Here is a 24,684-nt window from a genome sequence, read left to right as displayed (position 1 = left end):
CAGTCAGTAATATATAATGATTGTGTTTCTACAGTAGCTCCAACAGTCAGTAATATATAATGATTGTGTCTCTACTGTAGCTCCAACAGTCAGTAATATATAATGATTGTGTCTCTACTGTAGCTCCAACAGTCAGTAATATATAATGATTGTGTTTCTACTGTAGCTCCAACAGTCAGTAATATATAATGATTGTGTTTCTAGCTCCAACAGTCAGTAATATATAATGATTGTGTTTCTAGCTCCAACAGTCAGTAATATATAATGATTGTGTTTCTAGCTCAAACAGTCAGTAATATGTAATGATTGTGTTTCTACAGTAGCTCCAACAGTCAGTAATATATAATGATTGTGTTTCTAGCTCCAACAGTGCAGTAATATATAATGATTGTGTTTCTAGCTCCAACAGTCAGTAATTTATAATGATTGTGTTTCTAGCTCCAACAGTCAGTAATATATAATGATTGTGTTTCTACTGTAGCTCCAACAGTCAGTAATATATGATGATTGTGTTTCTAGCTCCAACAGTCAGTAATATATAATGATTGTGTTTCTACTGTAGCTCCAACAGTCAGTAATATATGATGATTGTGTTTCTAGCTCCAACAGTCAGTAATATATAATGATTGTGTTTCTACAGTAGCTCCAACAGTCAGTAATATATAATGATTGTGTTTCTACTGTAGCTCCAACAGTCAGTAATATATAATGATTGTGTTTCTAGCTCCAACAGTCAGTAATATATAATGATTGTGTTTCTACTGTAGCTCCAACAGTCAGTAATATATGATTGTGTTTCTACAGTAGCTCCAACAGTCAGTAATATATAATGATTGTGTTTCTACAGTAGCTCCAACAGTCAGTAATATATAATGATTGTGTTTCTACAGTAGCTCCAACAGTCAGTAATATATAATGATTGTGTTTCTAGCTCCAACAGTCAGTAATATATAATGATTGTGTTTCTACAGTAGCTCCAACAGTGAGTAATATATAATGATTGTGTTTCTATTGTAGCTCCAACAGTCAGTAATATATAATGATTGTGTTTCTACAGTAGCTCCAACAGTCAGTAATATATAATGATTGTGTTTCTACAGTAGCTCCAACAGTCAGTAATATATGATTGTGTTTCTAGCTCCAACAGTCAGTAATATATAATGATTGTGTTTCTACAGTAGCTCCAACAGTCAGTAATATATAATGATTGTGTTTCTACTGTAGCTCCAACAGTCAGTAATATATAATGATTGTGTTTCTAGCTCCAACAGTCAGTAATATATAATGATTGTGTTTCTACAGTAGCTCCAACAGTCAGTAATATATAATGATTGTGTTTCTACTGTAGCTCCAACAGTCAGTAATATATAATGATTGTGTTTCTACTGTAGCTCCAACAGTCAGTAATATATAATGATTGTGTTTCTACTGTAGCTCCAACAGTCAGTAATATATAATGATTGTGTTTCTACAGTAGCTCCAACAGTCAGTAATATATAATGATTGTGTTTCTACTGTAGCTCCAACAGTCAGTAATATATAATGATTGTGTTTCCAGCTCCAACAGTCAGTAATATATAATGATTGTGTTTCTACAGTAGCTCCAACAGTCAGTAATATATAATGATTGTGTCTCTACTGTAGCTCCAACAGTCAGTAATATATAATGATTGTGTCTCTACTGTAGCTCCAACAGTCAGTAATATATAATGATTGTGTTTCTACTGTAGCTCCAACAGTCAGTAATATATAATGATTGTGTTTCTAGCTCCAACAGTCAGTAATATATAATGATTGTGTTTCTAGCTCCAACAGTCAGTAATATATAATGATTGTGTTTCTAGCTCAAACAGTCAGTAATATGTAATGATTGTGTTTCTACAGTAGCTCCAACAGTCAGTAATATATAATGATTGTGTTTCTAGCTCCAACAGTGCAGTAATATATAATGATTGTGTTTCTAGCTCCAACAGTCAGTAATTTATAATGATTGTGTTTCTAGCTCCAACAGTCAGTAATATATAATGATTGTGTTTCTACTGTAGCTCCAACAGTCAGTAATATATGATGATTGTGTTTCTAGCTCCAACAGTCAGTAATATATAATGATTGTGTTTCTACTGTAGCTCCAACAGTCAGTAATATATGATGATTGTGTTTCTAGCTCCAACAGTCAGTAATATATAATGATTGTGTTTCTACTGTAGCTCCAACAGTCAGTAATATATGATGATTGTGTTTCTAGCTCCAACAGTCAGTAATATATAATGATTGTGTTTCTACAGTAGCTCCAACAGTCAGTAATATATAATGATTGTGTTTCTACTGTAGCTCCAACAGTCAGTAATATATAATGATTGTGTTTCTAGCTCCAACAGTCAGTAATATATAATGATTGTGTTTCTACTGTAGCTCCAACAGTCAGTAATATATGATTGTGTTTCTACAGTAGCTCCAACAGTCAGTAATATATAATGATTGTGTTTCTACTGTAGCTCCAACAGTCAGTAATATATAATGATTGTGTTTCTAGCTCCAACAGTCAGTAATATATAATGGTTGTGTTTCTACAGTAGCTCCAACAGTCAGTAATATATAATGATTGTGTTTCTACAGTAGCTCCAACAGTCAGTAATATATAATGATTGTGTTTCTACTGTAGCTACAACAGTCAGTAATATATAATGATTGTGTTTCTAGCTCCAACAGTCAGTAATATATAATGATTGTGTTTCTAGCTCCAACAGTCAGTAATATGTAATGATTGTGTTTCTACAGTAGCTCCAACAGTCAGTAATATATGATTGTGTTTCTAGCTCCAACAGTCAGTAATATGTAATGATTGTGTTTCTACAGTAGCTCCAACAGTCAGTAATATATAATGATTGTGTTTCTACAGTAGCTCCAACAGTCAGTAATATATAATGATTGTGTTTCTACAGTAGCTCCAACAGTCAGTAATATATAATGATTGTGTTTCTACAGTAGCTCCAACAGTCAGTAATATATAATGATTGTGTTTCTAGCTCCAACAGTCAGTAATATATAATGATTGTGTTTCTACAGTAGCTCCAACAGTGAGTAATATATAATGATTGTGTTTCTATTGTAGCTCCAACAGTCAGTAATATATAATGATTGTGTTTCTACAGTAGCTCCAACAGTCAGTAATATATAATGATTGTGTTTCTACAGTAGCTCCAACAGTCAGTAATATATGATTGTGTTTCTAGCTCCAACAGTCAGTAATATATAATGATTGTGTTTCTACAGTAGCTCCAACAGTCAGTAGTATATAATGATTGTGTTTCTACTGTAGCTCCAACAGTCAGTAATATATAATGATTGTGTTTCTAGCTCCAACAGTCAGTAATATATAATGATTGTGTTTCTACAGTAGCTCCAACAGTCAGTAATATATAATGATTGTGTTTCTACTGTAGCTACAACAGTCAGTAATATATAATGATTGTGTTTCTACTGTAGCTCCAACAGTCAGTAATATATAATGATTGTGTTTCTACAGTAGCTCCAACAGTCAGTAATATATAATGATTGTGTTTCTACTGTAGCTCCAACAGTCAGTAATATATAATGATTGTGTTTCCAGCTCCAACAGTCAGTAATATATAATGATTGTGTTTCTACAGTAGCTCCAACAGTCAGTAATATATAATGATTGTGTCTCTACTGTAGCTCCAACAGTCAGTAATATATAATGATTGTGTCTCTACTGTAGCTCCAACAGTCAGTAATATATAATGATTGTGTTTCTACTGTAGCTCCAACAGTCAGTAATATATAATGATTGTGTTTCTAGCTCCAACAGTCAGTAATATATAATGATTGTGTTTCTAGCTCCAACAGTCAGTAATATATAATGATTGTGTTTCTAGCTCCAACAGTCAGTAATATGTAATGATTGTGTTTCTAGCTCCAACAGTCAGTAATATATAATGATTGTGTTTCTAGCTCAAACAGTCAGTAATATGTAATGATTGTGTTTCTAGCTCCAACAGTCAGTAATTTATAATGATTGTGTTTCTAGCTCCAACAGTCAGTAATATATAATGATTGTGTTTCTACAGTAGCTCCAACAGTCAGTAATATATAATGATTGTGTTTCTAGCTCCAACAGTGCAGTAATATATAATGATTGTGTTTCTAGCTCCAACAGTCAGTAATTTATAATGATTGTGTTTCTAGCTCCAACAGTCAGTAATATATAATGATTGTGTTTCTACAGTAGCTCCAACAGTCAGTAATATATAATGATTGTGTTTCTAGCTCCAACAGTCAGTAATATATAATGATTGTGTTTCTAGCTCCAACAGTCAGTAATATATAATGATTGTGTTTCTAGCTCAAACAGTCAGTAATATGTAATGATTGTGTTTCTACAGTAGCTCCAACAGTCAGTAATATATAATGATTGTGTTTCTAGCTCCAACAGTGCAGTAATATATAATGATTGTGTTTCTAGCTCCAACAGTCAGTAATATATAATGATTGTGTTTCTAGCTCCAACAGTGCAGTGATATATAATGCAGTAATATATAATATATCACTCTGGTATTCTCATTTTGATATGACATGACTCTGATATCACTCTGATATTCTCATATGACATCAGTCTGATATTCTCATATGACATGACATCACTCTGATATGACATCACTCTGATATTCTCATTCTGACATGATATCACTCTGATATTCTTATTCTGATATGACATCACTCTGGTAGGACCTATGACATCACTCTGATGTTCTCATTCTGACATGACATCACTCTGGTAGGACCTATGACATCACTCTGATGTTCTCATTCTGAACTCTGATATTCTATTTGTAGGAAGCATTCTGTGCTCAGTCATTAGCTTGGTGAGAGAAGGTAGTGATCCCACAACGGGTGATCCACTCTGGTGAGAGAAGGTAGTGATCCCACAACGGGTGATCCACTCTGGTGAGAGAAGGTAGTGATCCCACAACGGGTGATCCACTCTGGTGAGAGAAGGTAGTGATCCCACAACGGGTGATCCACTCTGGTGAGAGAAGGTAGTGATCCCACAACGGGTGATCCACTCTGGTGAGAGAAGGTAGTGATCCCACAACGGGTGATCCACTCTGGTGAGAGAAGGTAGTGATCCCACAACGGGTGATCCACTCTGGGCCTCTCCTTTATAACCTCCCAAACATGTTTTTTATGGATCTTCACGATTCATGTGGATGACCTATTTTGAGATCAAAACGGCAAATATTGCCGAAAAGTGACGACTTTGCACCCCTGAGCTTTAGTACTGACACACAGGAAGACAAACAGACACATCTAGGTAACTCACCCCATTTCAACCGTATAAACTCCTCAGTCATGTTGACTTTCCCTGAGAGAAAAGAGAGTTTCAGTTTCAGTAGAGGACTTTCCCCCTATAGCACACAGAGCGAGAGAGATCGTACCCTCAGGGAAGATGTGTACCCAGTCTCCTCCATTCAGCTTCTCCAGAATAAAGTCCATGCCTTTCTGATACACCCCATCACCTAGGAGACACAGGCACACCAATATATAAAAGAGAAACACATGGAGAGACAAGCACACCTCTTAGCAAAGAAAAACATTACAGCCTCCAGTCTTCTTGGGTATGATGCTACAAGCTTGGCACACCTGTATTTGGGGAGTTTATCCCATTCTTCTCTGCAGATCCTCTCATGCTCTGTCAGGTTGGATGGGGAGCGTCGTTGCACAGCTATTTTCAGGTCTCTCCAGAGATGTTCGATCAGGTTCAAGTCCAGACTCTGGCTGGGCCACTCAAGGACAAGCAAAGACTTGTCCCGAAGCCACTCCTGCGTTGTCTTGGCTGTGTGCTTAGGGTCGTTGTCCTGTTAGAAGAGGAACCTTCTCCCCAGTCTGAGGTCCTGAGCGCTCTGGGGCAAGTTTTCATCAAGGATCTCTCTGTTCTTCGCTCCGTTTATCTTTTCCTTGATTCTGACTAGTCTTCCAGTCCCTGCTGCTGAAAAACATTCCCACAGCATGAAGCTGCCACCACCATGCTTCACTGTAGGGATGATGCCAGGTTTCCTCCAGATGTGACACTTGGCATTAAGGCCAAAGAGTTAAAAATGTATTTCTTCAGACCATTGAATCTTGTTTCTCATGGACTTAGAGTCTTTTAGGTGCATTTTGGCAAACTCCAAGCGGGCTGTCATGTGCCTTTTACTGAGGAGTGGCTTCCGTCTGGCCACTACCATATACGCGTGATTGGTGGAGTGCTGCAGAGATGGTTGTCCTTCTGGAAGCTTCTCCCATCTCCACAGAGAAACTCTGGAGCTCTGTCAGAGTGACCATCGGGTCCTTCTCCCCCGATTGCTGAATTCCTTCGACCTCATGGCTTGGTTTTAGCTCAGACATGCACTTATATAGACAGGTGTGTGCCTTTCCAAAACATGTCCAATCAATTGAATTTACCACAGGTGGACTCCAATCAAGTTGTAGAAACATCTCAAGGATGATCAATGGAAGCAGGAAGCACCTGAGCTCAATTTCAGGTCTCATAGCAAAGGGTCTGAATTCGCTTTGTCATTATTTTGTGTAGATTGATGAGAATAAATCTATATTTTTATTCCAATTTAGAATTATTGTGCAACATAACAAAATGTGGAAAAAGTCAAGGGCTCTGAATACTTTCTAATGTAACAAAAAAGCTGTAAAAACAAAAGGCTATTTTTGTCTTCTGAAGAGGAAAAAGTCAAGGGTAGAAAGGGTTAATATAAAAATATGAATATATATTTTTAAAAACACTGGTACTAGTCGGACTCTCAATCTCACAGGCACAAACATGACTCGTCACGTTACCGCGGTAACGAAAATTGAAATGAAAACAAAATACCACAAAAAATATCACATTACCTCTTAATAGTAATACATTTGTGACTGGTAAGAAATCTGAGCATGTCCTCCCAAATGAAGGTGCCACCAATCTCCTGTGCCCCACAGTCCCTCCCCCTCTGCCTCCCATCCTCACCTCTGCAGACGGGAATACACTTCCCTCTGCTGAAGAATCTGGAGTGTAACTCTGTGGTGAAACAGATGTCCGACGCAGCCGGAGTCCTGTCCAATCAGAAACCAGACAGATCACATACTGTCCAATCAGACAAGACAGCCACACACACTTTCCAAACAGAAACCGGACAGATCACGTTCTGTCCAATAACAAACCAGACAGATCACATAGTGTCCAATCAGAAACCAGACTGACACACACAATTCATCCAACTGAAGTAAAAAAAAACTAGAAAAGTACATTTCATGAAGAAAATGTGGGGTGCATGCTAGCTGGTGAACAATCGATTGATTGATAGGATATTATATCCTGAACATGGGAAAGTTGGTTTGGTGTCTAGCAGAACAGTCCAAGAGTTACTGTTGGTGAGTTATTAGAGGTTAGGATAGCCTGAACATGGGAGAGTTGGTTTGGTGTCTCTAGCTTGAACAGTCCAAGAGTTACTGTTGGTGAGTTATTAGAGGTTAGGATAGCCTGAACATGGGAAAGTTGGTTTGGTGTCTCTAGCTTAATGTAATAGGTGTTGACAAGCTGAAGGTACCAAGCTGTCTGTTTAAACGACTAGCACACAGCTCAGACACCCATACATACCCCACAAGACATGCCACCAGAGGTCTCTTCACAGTCCCCAAGTCCAGAACAGACTATGGGAGGCACACAGTACTACATAGAGCCACGACTACATGGAACTCTATTCCACAGTACTACATAGAGCCATGACCACATGGAACTCTATTCCACAGTACTACATAGAGCCATGACTACATGGAACTCTATTCCACAGCACTACATAGAGACATGACTACATGGAACTCTATTCCACAGTACTACATAGAGCCATGACTACATGGAACTCTATTCCACAGTACTACATAGAGACATGACTACATGGAACTCTATTCCACAGTACTACATAGAGCCATGACTACATGGAACTCTATTCCACAGTACTACATAGAGCCATGGCTACATGGAACTCTATTCCACAGTACTACATAGAGCCATGACCACATGGAACTCTATTCCACAGTACTACATAGAGCCATGACTACATGGAACTCTATTCCACATCAGGTAACTGATCCAAGCAGTGAAATTAGATTTGAAGACTGAAGGCACACAATGTTTTGTGAATTCTGTAAAAAATGTATTGTAATGTTTTTTAAATTATATAACTGCCAGATCCCCAGGAAGAGTAGCTGCTGCTTTGGAAGGAACTGATGGGGATCCATAATAAACCCCAGGAAGAGTAGCTGCTGCTGTGTTTATAAATTGAGAAAGTTCAGCACTGTTGCTACTCTCCCTAGGAGTGGCCGTCCTGCAAAGATGACTGCAAGAGCACAGTGCAGAATGTTCTATGAGGTTAAGAAGAATCCTGGAGTGTTAGCTAAAGACTTACAGAAATCTCTGGAACATGCAAACATCTCTGACGAGTCTACGATACGTAAAACACTAAACAAGAAGAGTGTTCATGGGAGGACACCACGGATGAAGCCACTGCTGTCCAAAAAAATATTGCTTCACGTCTGAAGTTCGCAAAAGAGCACCTGGATGTTCCACATCGCTACTGGCAAAATATTCTGTGGACAGACGAAACTATAGGTGAGTTGTTTGGAAGGAACACACAACACTGTGTGTAGAAAAAGAGACACAGCAGACCAACATCAAAACCTCATCCCAACAGTAAAGTATGGAGGAGGAAGCATCATGGTTTGGGGCTGCTTTGCTGCCTCAGGGCCAGGACAGCTTGCTATCATCGACGGAAAAATGAATTTCCAAGTTTATCCAGACATTTTGCAGGAGAATGTAAGGCTATCTGTCCGCCAATTTAAGCTCAACCGAAGTTGGGTGATGCAACAGGACAACAACCCAAAACACAGAAAACAGAATGGCTTCAACAGAAGAAAATATGCCTTTTGGAGTGGCCTAGTCAGAGTTCTGACCTCAACCCCATTGAGATGCTGTGGTATGACCTCAACCCCATTGAGATGCAGTGTCCTGACCTCAACCCCATTGAGATGCTGTGGTATGACCTCAACCCCATTGAGATGCTGTGGTATGACCTCAACCCCATTGAGATGCTGTGGTATGACCTCAAGAGAGCGGTTCACACCAGACATCCTAAGAATACTGCTGTACCGTTAGATCCGTGTATTTTCGTTCCGTACATTGAATGGCAGAGAAGTAGACAAATGTCACACACTAACTTTTTGTCTTGTTGGTGCTAACAATGTCAGTTGTTTCGAAAAAGTTACAGAAAATGTTGTTGATTCATTTACTAAAACAGTGGGAACTTTTTATCATAACATTTCTGTTCTGCAGTCAGATTTTAAAAGCAGAGAAGTCGAGGAAGATTTCATATGCTCGGTTTGTCTAACATGGAACCCGAATCGCGCGTGCGCCATCGTGCACACATTTATTTTGTCCCCCCACACCAGACGCGATCACGACACGCAGGTTAAAATATCAAAACAAACTCTGAACCAATTACATTCATTTGGGGACAGGTCGAAAAGCATTAAACATTTATGGCAATTTAGCTAGCTAGCTTGCACTTGCTAGCTTATTTGTCCTGGGATATAAACATTGAGTTGTTATTTTACCTGAAATGCAGGTCCTCTACTCCGCCAATGAATCCACACATAAAACATTCAACCGAATCGTTTCTCGGTCTCTCTTCCTTCCAGGCCTTTTCTTCTCTTGACTTTATATTGTGATTGGCAACTTTCATAAAGTAGGTGCATTACCGCCACTGACCTCGTTCGTCTTTCTGTCACCCACATGGGTATAACCAATGAGGAGATGGCATGTGGGTACCTGCTTCTATAAACCAATGAGGAGATGGGAGAGGCAGGACTTGCAGCGCGATCTGCTTCACAAATAGAACTGACCTCTATTTTAGCCCACTTGTTGTTGCATGCGTGCAGTGTGGGTGCAATAATTGAATAATATAGATTTCTAAATGTATTTTTTATATCATGTAGTCAGTGATGATGTCACACTGGGGAGATTTAGAATAGAGAAAATATATCACAAGCAACTCAAGTGAGACCAGTATGCACGTTTGAACGGCGTTTCTAGCTTAAACGGTGTAAGTGGATTAGTGTGCTAAAGAAGAGGATCAAAGATTTAAGTGGCTGGTTTTTCTTCTCAAGCCCCACAACAACAATAAAAACATGAGTGATGGACACTTAATAAACAGCATCACTCACCAGCGCATCTTGTTGAAGCTCCAGAGGTGTCTGAGTCTCAGAACTCCTGTTGGAGAGAGAGAAGAGAGGAGAGGGAATGTTTAAAAATATAAACATCAATATTGAAAATATACCATCTTGGATTTGACAAAGTTTTCAATATATTGTTGCAAATTATATACTCTACGGGCAAAGATCTAGAGTGGGGTCTCTGTTACTTTGACACTTCTGATCCAATTCGTAAGCATTCCCAAAAGAGTGGATGGGAAATGGATTCTAAACGGTCGCCCTCTGCTGGTGATTTGCAGGATGTGGTGGGATACTATGCTGGGTCACATCTTTCTTTTCCCCAACACAGTTAAGCCAAAACCAACGGCCGTTATTCAGAGAGGCGTTCTACAACGCTTTGAGCACTTTCCAAGTCCGGAAGTGAATATCACGCAGGGTGAAATCTCAGTCACTGATTAATAACATGTGCCCTTGTATAATGAAATAGGGTGCAGGCCAGGCAGCAGGCTGTTAGCCAGCCTGCCAGCATAGTGGAGTCTGCCACCAGCACAGTCAGCGTAGTCAGCTCAGCTATCCCCATTGAGACCGTGTCTGTGCCTCGACCTAGGTTGGGCAAAACTAAACATGGCGGTGTTCGCCTTAGCAATCTCACTAGGATAAAGACCTCCTCCATTCCTGTCATTATTGAAAGACATCATGATACCTCACATCTCAAAATGGGGCTACTTAATGTTAGATCCTTACTTCAAAGGCAATTATAGTCAATGAACTAATCACTGATCATAATCTGATGAATTTACTGTGTTAAATGAGGCCTCACCTCCTGGCTACAGTAGTGACCATATCCCCCGTGCATCCCTCAAAGGCGGAGGTGTTGCTAACATTTACGATAGCAAATTTCAATTTACAAAGAAAAAGAAGACATTTTTGTCTTCTGAGCTGCTAGTCATGAAATCTATGTAGCCTACTCAATCACTTTTTATAGCTACTGTTTACAGGCCTCCTGGGCCATATACAGCGTTCCTCACTGAGTTCCCTGAATTCCTATCGGACCTTGTAGTCATAGCAGATAATATTCTGATTTTTGGTGACTTTAATATTCACATGGAAAAGTCCACAGACCCACTCCAAAAGGCTTTCGGAGTCATCATCGACTCAGTGGGTTTTGTCCAAAATGTCTCTGGACCTACTCACTGTCACAGTCATACTCTGGACCTAGTTTTGTCCCATGGAATAAATGTTGTGGATCTTAATGTTTTTCCTCATAATCCTGGACTATCAAAGCACCATTTTATTACGTTTGCAATTGCAACAAATAATCTGTTCAGACCCCAAACAAGGAACATCAAAAGTGGTGCTATAAATTCACAGACAACACAAAGATTCCTTGATGCCCTTCCAGACTCCCTCTGCCTACCCAAGGACACCAAAGGACAAAAATCAGTTAACCACCTAACTGAGGAACTCAATTTAACCTTGCGCAATACCCTAGATGCAGTTGCACCCCTAAAAACTAAAAACATTCCTCATAAGAAACTAGCTCCCTGGTAGACAGAAAATACCCGAGCTCTGAAGCAAGCTTCCAGAAAATTGGAACGGAAATGGCGCCACACCAAACTGGAAGTCTTCCGACTAGCTTGGAAAGACAGTACCGTGCAGTACCGAAGAGCCCTTACTGCTGCTCGATCATCCTATTTTTCCATCTTAATTGAGGAAAGTAAGAACAATCCAAAATTTATTTTTGATACTGTCGCAAAGCTAACTAAAAAGCAGCATTCCCCAAGAGAGGATGGCTTTCACTTTAGCAGTAATAAATTATTGAACTTCTTTGAGGAAAAGATCATGATTATTAGAAAGCAAATTACAGACTCCTCTTTACATCTGCGTATTCCTTCAAAGCTCAGTTGTCCTGAGTCTGCACAACTCTGCCAGGACCAAGAGGATCAAGAGAGACACTCAAGCTTTTTAATACTATATCTCTTGACACAATGATGAAAATAATCATGGCCTCTAAACCTTCAAGCTGCTTACTGGACCCTATTCCAACTAAACTCCTGAAAGAGCTGCTTCCTGTGCTTGGCCCTCCTATGTTGAACATAATAAACGGCTCTCTATCCACCGGATGTGTACCAAACTCACTAAAAGTGGCAGTAATAAAGCCTCTCTTGAAAAAGCCAAACCTTGAACCAGAAAATATAAAAAAAACTATCGGCCTATATCGAATCTTCTCTCAAAAAAATTAGAAAAGGCTGTTGCACAGCAACTCACTGCTTTCCTGAAGACAAACAATGTATACGAAATGCTTCAGTCTGGTTTTAGACCCCATCATAGCACTGAGACGGCACTTGTGAAGGTGGTAAATTACCTTTTAATGCCATCAGACCGAGGCTCTGCATCTGTCCTCGTGCTGCTAGACCTTAGTGCTGCATTTGATACCATCGATCACCACATTCTTTTGGAGAGATTGGAAACCCAAATTGGTCTACACGGACAAGTTCTGGCCTGGTTTAGTTTCTCTCTGTGAATGGTTTGTCCTCTGACAAATCAACTGTAAATTTCGGTGTTCCTCAAGGTTCTGTTTTAGGACCACTATTGTTTTCACTATATATTTTACCTCTTGGGGATGTCATTCGAAAACATAATGTTAACTTTCACTGCTATGCGGATGACACACAGCTGTACATTTCAATGAAACATGGTGAAGCCCCAAAATTGCCCTCGCTAGAAGCCTGTGTTTCAGACATAAGGAAGTGGATGGTTGCAAACGTTCTACTTTTAAACTCGGACAAAACAGAGATGCTTGTTCTAGGTCCCAATAAACAAAGAGATCTTCTGTTGAATCTGACAATTAATCTTAATTGTTGTACAGTCGTCTCAAATAAAACTGTGAAGGACCTCTGCGTTACTCTGGACCCTGATCTCTCTTTTGAAGAACATATCAAGACTGATTCAAGGACAGCTTTTTTCCATCTACGTAACATTGCAAAAATCTGAAACTTTGTCCAAAAATGATGCAGAAAAATTAATCCATGCTTTTGTCACTTCTAGGTTAGACTACTGCAATGCTCTAATTTGCGGCGACCCAGACAAAGCACTAAATCAACTTCAGTTAGTGCTAAATACAGCTGCTAGAATCCTGACTAGAACCAAAAAAAAATATCATATTACTCCAGTGCTAGCCTCTCTACACTGGCTTCCTGTCAAGGCAAGGGCTGCTTTCAAGGTTTTACTGCTAACCTACAAAGCATTCCATGGGCTTGCTCCAACCTATCTCTCTGATTTGGTCCTGCCGTACATACCTACACGTACGCTACGGTCACAAGACGCAGGCCTCCTAATTGTCCCTAGAATTTCTAAGCAAACAGCTGGAGGCAGGGCTTTCTCCTATAGAGCTCCATTTTTATGGAATGGTCTGCCTACCCATGTAAGAGACGCAAACTCGGTCTCAACCTTTAAGTCTTTACTGAAGACTCATCTCTTCAGTGGGTCATATGATTGAGTGTAGTCTGGCCCAGGAGTGGGAAGGTGAACGGAAAGGCTCTGGAGCAACAAACCGCCCTTGCTGTCTCTGCCTGGCCGGTTCCCCTCTTTCCACTGGGATTCTCTGCCTCTAACCCTATTACAGGGGCTGAGTCACTGGCTTACGAGGGCTCTTTCATACCGTCCCTCGGAGGGGTGCATCACTTGAGTGGGTTGAGTCACTGTTGTGATCTTCCTGTTTGGGTTGTTGAAGAGTAACACCAACTTCTAACAATTCTAACATTTGTAAAAAATATTTAAAAAACACTATATTGATTAGATAAGTATTCAACCCTGATTCAATATGTTAGAATCACATTTGGCAGTCTGTGAGTCTTTCTAGGAAAGTCTAAGATCTTTCCATACCTGGATTTTACAATATTTGCTCATTGTTTCCAAAATTCTTCAATCTCTGTCAAGTTGGTTGTTGATCATTGCTGGACAGCCATTTTCAAGTCTTGAAATAGATGTTCAAGCAGATTTCAGTCAAAACTGTAACTAGGCCACTCAGGAACATTCAATGTTGTCTTGGCCTTGTGTTTTAGGTTATTGTCCTGCTGATAGGTGAATTGGTCTCCCAGTGACTGCTGGAAAGCAGACTGGACCAGGTTTTCCTCTAGGATTTTGTGCTTAGCTCAAATTTAATTTATTTTTATCCTAAAAAAAACTACTTAGTCCTTGCCGATGACAAGCATACCCATAACATGATGCAGCCACCACCACTCTCGAAAATATGAAGAGTGTTACTCAGTGATGTGTTGTGTTTGCCCCAAACATAACACTTTGTATTCAGGACAGTTAATTTCTTTGTCACATTTTTTGCAGTATTACTTTATTGCCTTGTTGCAAACAGGATGCATGATTTGTTATAGTTGTATTCTGTACAGACTTCCTTCTTTTCACTCTGTCATTTATGTCAGTATTGTGGAGCAACTACAATGTTGTTGATCCATCCTCAGTTTTCTCCTATCACAGCCATTAAACACTGTAACTGTTTTAAAGTCACCATTGGCCTCATGGTGAAATCCCTGAGTGGTTTCCTTCCTCTTCGGCAACTGGGTTAGGAGGGACGCCTGTGTCTTTGTAGTGACTGGAGGTAGTGATACACCATCCAGAGTGTAATTAATAACTTCACCATGCACAAAAGGATATTCAATGTCTGCTTTTTTTCCCCATCTACCAATAGATGCCCTTCTTTGTGAGGTATTGGAAAACCTCACTGGTCTTTGTGGTTGAATCTGTGTTTGAAATTGACTCTGACTGAGGGACCTCACAGAAAATTGTATATGTGGGGTACAGAGATGAGGTAGTCATAAAGATATCATGTTAAATACTATTATTGCACACAGAGTGATTCATGCAAGTTATTATGTGACTTGTTAAGCAAATCTTTACTCAAACGTATTTATAAATAAGAAAGGGGTTGAATACTTAAGTCTCAAGACCTTTCAGCTTTTCATTGTTTTATTAATTTGTGAACATTTCAAAAAACATAATTCCACTTTGACATTATGGGGTATTGTGTGTAGGCCAGTGACACAAACATGTTTTTAATCCATTTTAAATTCAGGCTGTAACACACACACAAAAAAATGAAAAACAGAAGGCATTGTAAGGCCAAAATCTCCAACTTTGATCAATTATTTCTCAATTATGTTTTTAGATACAAATGTGAAATATATGTCAACAATCCTTCCCCCAAAGGACCATTCTATGGACTACATTTGGTGAAAATCCTCCACTGCCTTTTTTTGTCCGGGTTTCATATGGAATCACTCCATCGTAATGTGTGTGTCCTTACCCCAGAGGTGTGGGTCGTCCATACAGGACTGGTGATTGGACAGTGTGATGAGGGGTGTGTCAGGTGGACGTTGGTCTATCAGGTCAAATAGAACATCCTGATTATGAACCGTGATACAGTTCAGATACTCTAGAGGGAGAGAACAGAGAGAAAGAGTGTGTTAGGGTGGCACGATTAATCGAATTCACGCTGCATAGCATGTCACCCTGCATACAGGATACCACCCTGCATACCACTGCTGGCTTGCTTCTGAAGCTAAGTAGGGTTGGTCCTGGTCGGTCCCTGGATGGGAGACCAGATGCTGCTGGAAGTGGTGTTGGAGGGCCAGTTGGAGGCACTCTTTCCTCTGGTCTAAAAAAATATCCCAATGCCTCAGAGCAGTGATTGGGGACACTGTGTAGGGTGCAGTCTTTCGGATGGGACGTTAAACGGGTGTCCTGACTCTCTGAGGTCATTAAAGATGCAATGGCACTTATCGTAAGAAGGGTGTTAATCCCGGTGTCCTGGCTAAATTCCCAATCTGGCCCTCAAACCATCATGGTCATCTAATAATCCCCAGCTTACAATTGGCACATTCATCCCCCTCCTCTCCCCTGTATCTATTCCCCAAGTCGTTGCTGCAAATGAGAACGTGTTCTCAGTCAACTTACCTGGTAAATTAACAGAAAAATAAAATAAACATTTTAATTCGCAAGAGCACGCAGTTAGATGTTGGTAAGGAGAGAAGGGGCTTAACACCACAGATGCTGGTGAGGAGAGAATGGGCTTTACACCTCAGTGAGATGCTGGTGAGGAGAGATGGGGCTTTACACCTCAGTGAGATGCTGGTGAGGAGAGAATGGGCTTTACACCTCAGTGAGATGCTGGTGAGGAGAGATGGGGATTTACACCTCAGTGAGATGCTGGTGAGGAGAGATGGGGCTTTACACCTCAGTGAGATGCTGGTGAGGAGAGATGGGGCTTTACACCTCAGTTAGATGCTGGTGAGGAGAGAAGGGGCTTTACACCTCAGATGCTGGTGAGGAGAGAAAGGGCTTTACACCTCAGTGAGATGCTGGTGAGGAGAGAAGGGGCTTTATACCTCAGATGCTGGTGAGGAGAGAAGGGGCTTTACACCTCCGATGCTGGTGAGGAGAGAAGGGGCTTTACACCTCAGTTAGATGCTGGTGAGGAGAGAAGGGGCTTTATACCTCAGATGCTGGTGAGGAGAGAAGGGGCTTTATACCTCAGATGCTGGTGAGGAGAGAAGGGGCTTTATACCTCAGATGCTGGTGAGGAGAGAAGGGGCTTTATACCTCAGATGCTGGTGAGGAGAGAAGGGGCTTTATACCTCAGATGCTGGTGAGGAGAGAAGGGGCTTTATACCTCAGATGCTGGTGAGGAGAGAAGGGGCTTTATACCTCAGATGCTGGTGAGGAGAGAAGGGGCTTTATACCTCAGATGCTGGTGAGGAGAGAAGGGGCTTTATACCTCAGATGCTGGTGAGGAGAGAAGGGGCTTTATACCTCAGATGCTGGTGAGGAGAGAAGGGGCTTTACACCTCAGATGCTGGTGAGGAGAGAAGGGGCTTTACACCTCAGATGCTGGTGAGGAGAGAAGGGGCTTTATACCTCAGATGCTGGTGAGGAGAGAAGGGGCTTTACACCTCAGTTAGATGCTGGTGAGGAGAGAAGGGGCTTTATACCTCAGATGCTGGTGAGGAGAGAAGGGGCTTTATACCTCAGATGCTGGTGAGGAGAGAAGGGGCTTTATACCTCAGATGCTGGTGAGGAGAGAAGGGGCTTTATACCTCAGATGCTGGTGAGGAGAGAAGGGGCTTTATACCTCAGATGCTGGTGAGGAGAGAAGGGGCTTTATACCTCAGATGCTGGTGAGGAGAGAAGGGGCTTTACACCTCAGTTAGATGCTGGTGAGGACAGAAGGGGCTTTACACCTCAGTTAGATGCTGGTGAGGAGAGAAGGGGCTTTATACCTCAGATGCTGGTGTGGAGAGAAGGGGCTTTACACCTCAGTTAGATGCTGGTGTGGAGAGAAGGGGCTTTACCAAATACAGAACAGTATGAGGTTCAGGAACTCTGTGTCTTTCCCTCGTGATTGTCAGAAACATGTGTGCTGCTAAGGAGAACGTTGATTTGGTGCCAAAGAAGGATCTTCAGTGGTATGACAGTATTTCAGCTACAGGAAAACCCATGTCAACCGAGTGCAAAAAGTGCCTCAGAGTAGTGGAGACAACACATGTACTTAATCGTTTGAACAATAAACATCCACTACATTACAACGATTGCATGGTAAAAATACAAATAAAAAAGTGCCCAAGAGCAGCAGAGCCCCTCAGCCACAACCAGCCATGTACATTAAACAGGCACTGACCGCCGATGGGTTTTCAAGTGTACCGCCCTACCAAAACAACATCCCGTAGACACACAGAAATCACAGAGGCTATAACCTATCACATAGCCAAAGTCATGGTTCCTGTTTACACAATCAACAAAGACTACTGCAAGAAGATCATTCAAAGGCTGGATATACAAGATTCCATCTCACAAATAAGTCGCCATCCCTACACTGTATAATAAAATGAATTATAAGTTGAAACATGTCGCGTTGAATGACTGGACCAGAGTCCAACGTGTTGGACATAGTCAGCAGGCTACGTGTTACATGTTAAGGCACTTTGACTTATAATTTCCATTATAATAATGATTGAGCCTATTTATACATAATTACACAATCATATGCTTCCTATTCAATCTGCAGCCAATGGCTACCTGAATACATTTTGATTAATTATTATTTAAGAACTCATAAATGGTCAAATAGGAAGTCATAATGGTATTAGTTAATGAATTAATAACTGCTGCACTTATAGCACACTATATTTTGATGATCATGAAAAAAATACCAAATGTAATATGTAGGTGTAATAATCTTATCTATTATATGTAGCCTATAACAATGTTGGAAATTATTTGTTTCATTTGGTTTTGTATTCAGTTAGCATTTCACTCTAAGGTCCTGTTGTATTCGGCTCATGTGACAAATACAATTCGATTTGATTTATTCATTCATATGATCTCATTGTAGAAGATGTTCTCTATCCTGACACTTGATTTGACCAAGTTTAACCCAAGTCTTTGAAAATCGCAATTCATAATTGCAATATCTAGCCAAAACAAAAAAACTATTTCGATATTTTGTCCAGGGTGCTGGTGCAGCCAGCGTGTAGTGACTCACTGGTCCAGAAGTAGCTGTATGAGCCCACCATGCCCATGACCAGGGTGCTGGTCACCTTCCAGGCCAGCTGCGGGCACTGTGGGAACGGCCATTTCACCTCCAGGGGCATCGCTGCTCACCAACGGAACACACATCCACCTGGCGCACACACACAGGTCAGAGAACAGTATGAGAAACATACCACCGGGTCGATCTTATAACCATAACTACCAGACAGTATAGATTAGCTACTCTCAACACTGCAGAATGGAAGCTAAATAGTTAGCGGAATCATTTGCAGTATTGAATAGAAGTATTGCATGCATAGAACATACATCATTGGCATAGACTCATGGATTTGGATTGTTTGTCAACAGAACACAGCTTTCCACATGTCTCTGCTAGCTAGCTTCCCGTCCAAGTAAAAAATGCCTACTTTTTGCCAGGTGAAAGCTTTTTTTTAACACTCAAAAGCAGTTTAATACACGGATCTTGTTTCATATGACAGTTTTATACTAAGGCTGCACTGTTTTTCTCCGCGTAGTAATGACTTGTGATCAAAGTTAAGTCCCATCCTCACCTTATGCTTTCAGCTGATAACTAGCAAGTTCGAAGAACCCGGATAAAGGCTAATTCTGCAATGGTTTGTGGGAGCTGTAGTTCATTACGGCGAACGAATTTAAGCTTTCTGGATCGATGTAAACAGATGGTTGTTGTGTGTTTCTTCCATCTACTCATTGATGCTTTGAAACGACGTCTGTTCCTTCATTTCCCCTCATCCCATCTCCACCCCTGATATATAATCAAAGACAGTACAGTATGAAGATAGTCCGAAACGGTTTCTCCAATAGAAATCCCCGATCACGCTTGTAGGCGATGTAATGGCGACGTTAGCGAGCAGAATCAACGAATCTGGTCTCAGGGTCGCCTGGCGCCTAACTGCGCATGTGCACGCCGCAAATCAGAGGCACTCCTTTGATATAAAGTTGTTTTTGACGAAAATGATAACGTGTCAGTTTGTCACTTTCATGAGGTTGGAGTAATAACATGTTAAACTACTTAAGACATTAACTCGAATCTAGGTTGTGCCTTTTAGATTTTCAGAAAATGAACAACTAATTAAGAATGTTTCACTAATCTCATTGACTTCTCTAACCCGGCCTGGTCTGTTTGGCCTTTTGCTCCAGCGTTCCCGGAAGCCTTGCTATGTTGCGCCTCAGGGTTTAGAAACTATGCGTTATCATGATCAGTGTCTCGTCAACAACACTGGAAAAATACTTCCAGGTCACGGAATTTCGTAAATGTTTCAAATTAAAAGTCCCCCACGTAATAGTAGAAACATGTCAATAACCTGTATTTATTAATGATATATGAACAATAATTGTCTTCACATTAACAATGATTCATATTTGTTCATATTTAAGTGACAGTTGCATTAAATGTGGGTGTTAAAACATGTTACAAGGTCCTATAAATGATCCAGTGTGAATCACTCTGTATGGAGTACATATTGGTTTATAGAGAAAAAAAAACATTATGGCTGCCACAGTATAAGTAGGGTCGGTAGAATCTATATGTAGTGTGATTTCATAGGGCTCTGAATAATACAGAGTGTTGCAGGCCATTTACTCCCCCCATTCATAGGGCTCTGAATAATACAGTGTTGCAGGCCATTTACTCCCCCCATTCATAGGGCTCTGAATAATACAGAGTGTTGCAGGCCATTTACTCCCCCATTCATAGGGCTCTGAATAATACAGAGTGTTACAGGCCATTTACTCCCCCCATTCATAGGGCTCTGAATAATACAGTGTTGCAGGCCATTTACTCCCCCCATTCATAGGGCTCTGAATAATACAGAGTGTTGCAGGCCATTTACTCCCCCCATTCATAGGGCTCTGAATAATACAGAGTGTTGCAGGCCATTTACTCCCCCATTCATAGGGCTCTGAATAATACAGAGTGTTGCAGGCCATTTACTCCCCCATTCATAGGGCTCTGAATAATACAGAGTGTTGCAGGCCATTGACTCCCCCCATTCATAGGGCTCTGAATAATACAGTGTTGCAGGCCATTTACTCCCCCATTCCATTGGCCACAATGCGAATCACACCATACAGTATCCAATCTACAGACCCTACTGAGTATTACCTACAATACATTTATATTGTCAAAAATAATAGTTTTTCCTGTACAGTACTATATTTGTACAGTATAATATCCAAGCACACTATTTTAATTCAGCTGTTTGACCCCCAGTAAAAGGTCAGCAGCTCTATTAATCAGAGCACTATGAGATGACACCATATATGAATTCTACAGACCCTACTGAGTATTCTCAATACTTTCACATTACCACATAGAACATTTTTTTCTCTCTCTATAAGCCAATATGCAATTTATACATTTTTTTTTAAATTATGTAGTCTTTTAGCAGACGGTCTTATACAGAGCAACTTACAGTTTGTGCATTCATCTTATTAAGGTAGCTAGGTGGGACAACAACATATCACAGTCATAGTAAGTACATTTTCCTCACTAAAGTAGCTATCAGCAAAGTCAATGCTAGTAAGGGTAAGAAAAGTCAAGTGTGAGTGTTAGTTCTCGAAATGCTGTTTTTTTTTTGGGGGGGGGGGGGGGTATTTCAGATACTCTTAGAAGAGGTAGGGGTTGGAACCAATGGGACCAATGGAATAGACGAAGTAGAAAGGGCTGCTTAGATCACAGTCTAACCCTAACCCTATTTAGTAGAAAGGGCTGCTTAAACCACAGTCTAACCCTAACCCTATTTAGTAGAAAGGGCTGCTTAGACCACAGTCTAACCCTATTTAGTAGAAAGGGCTGCTTAGACCACAGTCTAACCCTAACCCTATTTAGTAGAAAGGGCTGCTTAGACCACAGTCTAACCCTATTTAGTAGAAAGGGCTGCTTAGACCACAGTCTAACCCTAACCCTATTTAGTAGAAAGGGCTGCTTAGACCACAGTCTAACCCTATTTAGTAGAAAGGGCTGCTTAGACCACCGTCTAACCCTAACCCTATTTAGTAGAAAGGGCTGCTTAGACCACAGTCTAACCCTATTTAGTAGAAAGGGCTGCTTAGACCACAGTCTAACCCTAACCCTATTTAGTAGAAAGGGCTGCTTAGACCACAGTCTAACCCTATTTAGTAGAAAGGGCTGCTTAGACCACAGTCTTACCCTAACCCTATTTAGTAGAAAGGGCTGCTTAGACCACAGTCTAACCCTATTTAGTAGAAAGGGCTGCTTAGACCACAGTCTTACCCTAACCCTATTTAGTAGAAAGGGCTGCTTAAACCACAGTCTAACCCTAACCCTATTTAGTAGAAAGGGCTGCTTAAACCACAGTCTAACCCTAACCCTATTTAGTAGAAAGGGCTGCTTAGACCACAGTCTAACCCTATTTAGTAGAAAGGGCTGCTTAGACCACAGTCTAACCCTAACCCTATTTAGTAGAAAGGGCTGCTTAGACCACAGTCTAACCCTAACCCTATTTAGTAGAAAGGGCTGCTTAGACCACAGTCTAACCCTAACCCTATTTAGTAGAAAGGGCTGCTTAGACCACAGTCTAACCCTAACTCTATTTAGACCACAGTCACCCAAGAAATCCCACCATCTATGATACAGAGGGTAGGATATAATCACATCAAATTTGTGCTCCACCTTATATTATATAAAGTAGTCATTCTCTTTAGTTTAGATTTTTCCCTGATGTAGTTTTCATTTTGTAATGTTATCTTAACAGGCACTATGCAAAGCTGCAAACATGATTTATTTCGTATCATACACATAGCGTCTTACCTCAGACCTTTATTTTGTAGGCAAATTCAGAAAACCGGAAGTCTTAATGCTGCTGCCATAACGCTCATGGTATAAAGACCGAGCTCCACCTCTACACTTCTGGTATGGTTGAAATGCATGATGGGTTAATGAAGTCAGTGTGCCAAAGGTGAGAGCAGTCAGTGTCCTTTGAAAGCTCCTCCAGCCAAAGACTCAGGAAATAGGGTTTGGCGGACCAAAACTTCCCTAATTACAATTAAATGAATAAATAAATGCACACATAAATAGAAAATACATGAATAAATAAATAAATGCACACATAAATATATAAATAATTTATCCCTTTATTTTTATTAATTTATATTATTTCTTCATTTATTTGTTTCTGTATTTCTTCCTCCAGTATGATAATCAAACCTATGTGGGTGGTATCTAACACACCATTGGCTGATCAATGCCAGTATGATAATGACGGGGTGTCAATCAAACCTATGTGGGTGGTATCTAACACATCATTGGTTGATCAATGCCAGTATGATAATGAGGGGGTGTCAATCAAACCTATGTGGGTGGTATCTAACACACCATTGGTTGATCAATGCCAGTATGATAATGAGGGGGTGTCAATCAAACCTATGTGGGTGGTATCTAACACACCATTGGTTGATCAATGCCAGTATGATAAGGAGGGGGTGTCAATCAAACCTATGTGGGTGGTATCTAACACACCATTGGTTGATCAATGCCAGTATGCGTTCAGTATGACAGAACATGTTCAAAGTTTAAAGGCCATGTTTCATATTAGCACCCCCCAAAAAAGAGGAGATTACGTAGAGAGTATTGGATATTCATGAAATGGAATGTGTGGGAATAGATATATGTAGAAATAACATTGTAATAGTTCATTTATATAACCCCTGCCAACCTCTCATGTTAGACGTGTAGGGGTAGGAAGGTAATATAATATATAATAATAATAATATAATAAGACAGAGAGAAGACAGAGAAAAGGGAGTTATGGCCAGAAGAATGATTAAGACAGAGAGAAGGGAGTTATGGCCAGAATAATGATTTAGACAGAGAGAAGGGAGTTATGGCCAGAATAATGATTTAGACAGAGAGAAGGGAGTTATGGCCAGAAGAATGATTAAGACAGAGAGAAGGGAGTTATGGCCAGAATAATGATTTAGACAGAGAGAAGGGAGTTATGGCCAGAATAATGATTTAGACAGAGAGAAGGGAGTTATGGCCAGAATAATGATTTAGACAGAGAGAAGGGAGACATGGCCAGAAGAATGATTTAGACAGAGAGAAGGGAGTTATGGCCAGAAGAATGATTTAGACAGAGAGAAGGGAGACATGGCCAGAAGAATGATTTAGACAGAGAGAAGGGAGTTATGGCCAGAAGAATGATTTAGACAGAGAGAAGGGAGTTATGGCCAGAATAATGATTTAGACAGAGAGAAGGGAGACATGGCCAGAAGAATGATTTAGACAGAGAGAAGGGAGTTATGGCCAGAAGAATGATTTAGACAGAGAGAATGGAGTTATGGCCAGAATAATGATTTAGACAGAGAGAAGGGAGACATGGCCAGAAGAATGATTAAGACAGAGAGAAGGGAGTTATGGCCAGAAGAATGATTAAGACAGAGAGAAGGGAGACATGGCCAGAATAATGATTTAGACAGAGAGAAGGGAGACATGGCCAGAAGAATGATTTAGACAGAGAGAAGGGAGTTATGGCCAGAAGAATGATTAAGACAGAGAGAAGCGAGACATGGCCAGAAGAATGATTTAGACAGAGAGAAGGGAGACATGGCCTGCAGGAATTTTGCTCCACTATTGATAAAGGGACTGAAATTGGTGCGGTTTGGAAAATGTTTTAAAAAATGAAACGTCACAGCTGTATCAAGTAAAGAAAAGGCAGATGTCCTAGGTGGTGCGTTTGCAACGGTTCATACATGTGAGTTCCTGTGTGATGAGAGCAAGAGGAGACAGTTAAAGTAAAAAGCGGAGTCAGGAGAAGCTATGGATGCAGAGTTCTCTGTGTTTGAGATGATGATGCTGGAGGGCACGCTGACATCCAACATGTGTAA

The 24,684-nt window shown here is 40.5% G+C and overlaps 1 protein-coding gene across 3 annotated transcripts in view; it reads right to left on the bottom strand.

Moving 5' to 3' along the window:
• The window catches only part of tafazzin (tafazzin, phospholipid-lysophospholipid transacylase), a 78,447-nt gene extending 58,432 nt beyond the window's left edge, over window positions 1–20,015 (bottom strand). The window contains exons 1-7 of one of the 3 annotated variants that reach the window (XM_064921961.1): window positions 19,371–20,015; window positions 18,812–18,949; window positions 15,578–15,706; window positions 10,270–10,315; window positions 7,019–7,104; window positions 5,457–5,537; window positions 5,342–5,383 (exon numbers count right to left, since the gene is read on the bottom strand). In XM_064921961.1, the coding sequence (XP_064778033.1) occupies window positions 5,342–5,383; window positions 5,457–5,537; window positions 7,019–7,104; window positions 10,270–10,315; window positions 15,578–15,706; window positions 18,812–18,920 (493 nt within the window). In that variant the 5' untranslated portion in view covers window positions 18,921–18,949; window positions 19,371–20,015. Of the gene's footprint in view, window positions 1–5,341; window positions 5,384–5,456; window positions 5,538–7,018; window positions 7,105–10,269; window positions 10,316–15,577; window positions 15,707–18,811; window positions 18,950–19,226; window positions 19,333–19,370 lie in introns of those variants that run through there. The other 2 variants (XM_064921962.1, XM_064921963.1) reach the window with 2 other exon arrangements.
• Window positions 20,016–24,684: the final 4,669 nt, after the last annotated feature.

Source organism: Oncorhynchus masou, chromosome 18 (assembly GCF_036934945.1).
Source record: "Oncorhynchus masou masou isolate Uvic2021 chromosome 18, UVic_Omas_1.1, whole genome shotgun sequence".
NCBI classification, from domain to species: domain Eukaryota; kingdom Metazoa; phylum Chordata; class Actinopteri; order Salmoniformes; family Salmonidae; genus Oncorhynchus; species Oncorhynchus masou.
Note: the sequence above shows the minus strand (reverse complement) of the source record. Positions and strands in the feature narration are given on the sequence as shown.